Source organism: Anastrepha obliqua, chromosome 6, assembly GCF_027943255.1.
Source record: "Anastrepha obliqua isolate idAnaObli1 chromosome 6, idAnaObli1_1.0, whole genome shotgun sequence".
Taxonomy (NCBI): Eukaryota; Metazoa; Arthropoda; class Insecta; order Diptera; family Tephritidae; genus Anastrepha; species Anastrepha obliqua.
In genome coordinates this window covers 71,767,421-71,769,575 of record NC_072897.1, presented here as the reverse complement: position 1 = coordinate 71,769,575, position 2,155 = coordinate 71,767,421, and the positions used below count along the sequence as shown (strand labels likewise).

At 34.6% G+C, this 2,155-nt stretch overlaps 1 protein-coding gene across 2 annotated transcripts; it reads right to left on the bottom strand.

Annotated features, from left to right (window-relative positions):
* Positions 1–208: 208 nt before the first annotated feature.
* On the bottom strand, positions 209–1,666 carry LOC129249981 (transposable element Tcb2 transposase). 2 transcript variants are annotated; one of them, XM_054889631.1, is made up of 3 exons: positions 1,502–1,666; positions 632–1,432; positions 209–544 (listed from the first exon to the last, which is right to left on the bottom strand). In XM_054889631.1, exons 2-3 carry the CDS (start codon positions 1,391–1,393, stop codon positions 506–508), a joined length of 801 nt encoding a protein of 266 aa, XP_054745606.1. In that variant the 5' UTR covers positions 1,394–1,432; positions 1,502–1,666; the 3' UTR covers positions 209–505. The 2 variants fall into 2 exon arrangements, with proteins under 2 accessions (XP_054745606.1, XP_054745607.1); XM_054889632.1 differs by having other exon boundaries at positions 632–1,508.
* Positions 1,667–2,155: the final 489 nt, after the last annotated feature.

Genomic DNA, 2,155 nt, shown 5'->3' with positions numbered 1-2,155 from the left:
TGCAAAAAAAACCGGACAGTCTGAAAACTCCATTTTTTGAAGTAGTATGGATTTTATCAAATATGTTTAAATGTGGTTATATTCCATTGTGTTTTTAATACAAAAGTATGAAATAAAGTCAATAAATTTCATACGTGTTTTTAATATTTTCATACTTTATTTGTTTTAGCATAGTCAATAACGAATGTTTTACTGTTTATCCTTATTATATAATCTTACAGCTAATTAATTCAAAACAAAATTAATTATTTCATTATAAATGTTATAATTTGAAGTTTTAATACTTGGTCGCACCGCTTTTCACCTTAATTACCGCTTTAATACGTCTCGGCATTGATGTAACTAGGGTTTGCAACAATCCCTCCGAAATATCGTTGTGCCAAGTGTCCATTATAACGTTATCCAGGTCAGTTTTGTTCTTCGGCTTTTTTTCAGCTGCCTGCTTCTTTACAATGGCCCAGAGGTTCTCAATTGGGTTTAGGTCGGGACTGTTACCCGGCCATTCCTATTGGACAATTCCGTTTTTTTCCATAAATTCTTTTACCTGCAACAAATAAGGAATAAATCATTGGTTTTTTGATTCGACATTTAAACAAAACACTCGGGAGATTTAACAAAAATCATAACTTACTTTGTGAGATCGGTGGCATGGCGCAGAACCATCCTGAAATATAACGTCCGTTCTTAGAGAATACTGCTCCTCAATGACAGGTATTAAATGCCTATTTAAAATTGAAATGTATGCATCTCCATTCACCCGACCATCAATAAGAGTCAGTGTTTTCGTTCCGTCATAGCTGAGGCAGACCCATACCATTCTACCAACTGACTGTCTTACAGTAGGCAGTATGCATCCAGTTTTATATCTTTCGCCAGATCTGCGCCTCACATGGTGGATACCATCCGATCCAAAGAGGTTAAACTTGGATTCATCCGAAAAAATCACATTCTTCCAGTGCTCGACAGTCCAGTTTTCATGAGTTTTGGCCCATCGGTATCGTTTTTGACGCATTTTTTCGTTCAAAAACGGCTTTTTTGCGGGATGTCTTCCTACAAAACCGGCATTTATCAATCTCCTACGCACAGTAGATGAATCTATTTCGACGCCAGTTGCATCCAAGAACTCCTTCCTGATGTCTGCCGAAGATTTGAAACGGTCCTGGATACACATCCGCTTAATCATCCGGTCTTCAGCAGGCACGTCATTTTTCGTCGTCCAGATCCTTGCTTTCGCTCCGTTGAAGCCGTTTCTGCAAATTTCTTTAAAAAAATCGGCAACAGATGATTTACTGAAGCCTACTTTAGCAGCAATTTGACGTACGGACAATTTTTGCTGTGATAGTGCAATAATTTGCCCCTTAACGACAGCTCCCATTTGCTTCGATCTTGGCATATTTTTGATATTAACACTTACCACGTATCAACTATTTCACTTATTGGTTAAATTATGATACAAATTAATCCAAAACTGTTCTATTTATACACAAAAAAAGCTACTTACCGCCAAGAAGCTTTATACTGCTATAGAAATTTAAATAAGGTAAATTAGCTGTCCGGTTTTTTTTGCACAGGACTGTATATAAATCACACTTAAAATATTTTTAGAACAATAATTTCTTCACATAAATAATCACTCTTACCACCTTTTTAAACTTTTGAAAGTGAAAGCTTTTTGCGAATATAGATATTACAATCGAATGCATCAGCTGTTCTTTATTTACAATTTTACGGTGATGGCGATTAAACGATGATTTTATAACTTGTGGTGTACACTGTCAATATTTTGCGCTAGGTAAACTTGCACTTCAATTTGATATGTGTTGTTTGCTATTTTATTAATTTGGATTATTTCATATTTAATTTCAAAATAAAACTATTTTAGCTTACATACGTAATCATATAGCTTTGAGTGTAATATTTATGTAGCTAAACCGGCATTATTATCTAGGCATGGCGTAGTTTTTAAAGCATTTTTTTTAATAAAATTGATATTTCGCTTAGATTGCTGGACTGTTTACTTACCGATAAAGCTTTTCCAATAAGAGAATGCATTCAATTCAGCAATACCTCTATCGTTGATAATATAAATTCGTTTCTATATCAAATGGTCTAACCCCCATTTTTCTCTAAGCTCATATTTTTTCTAGGAGTACTA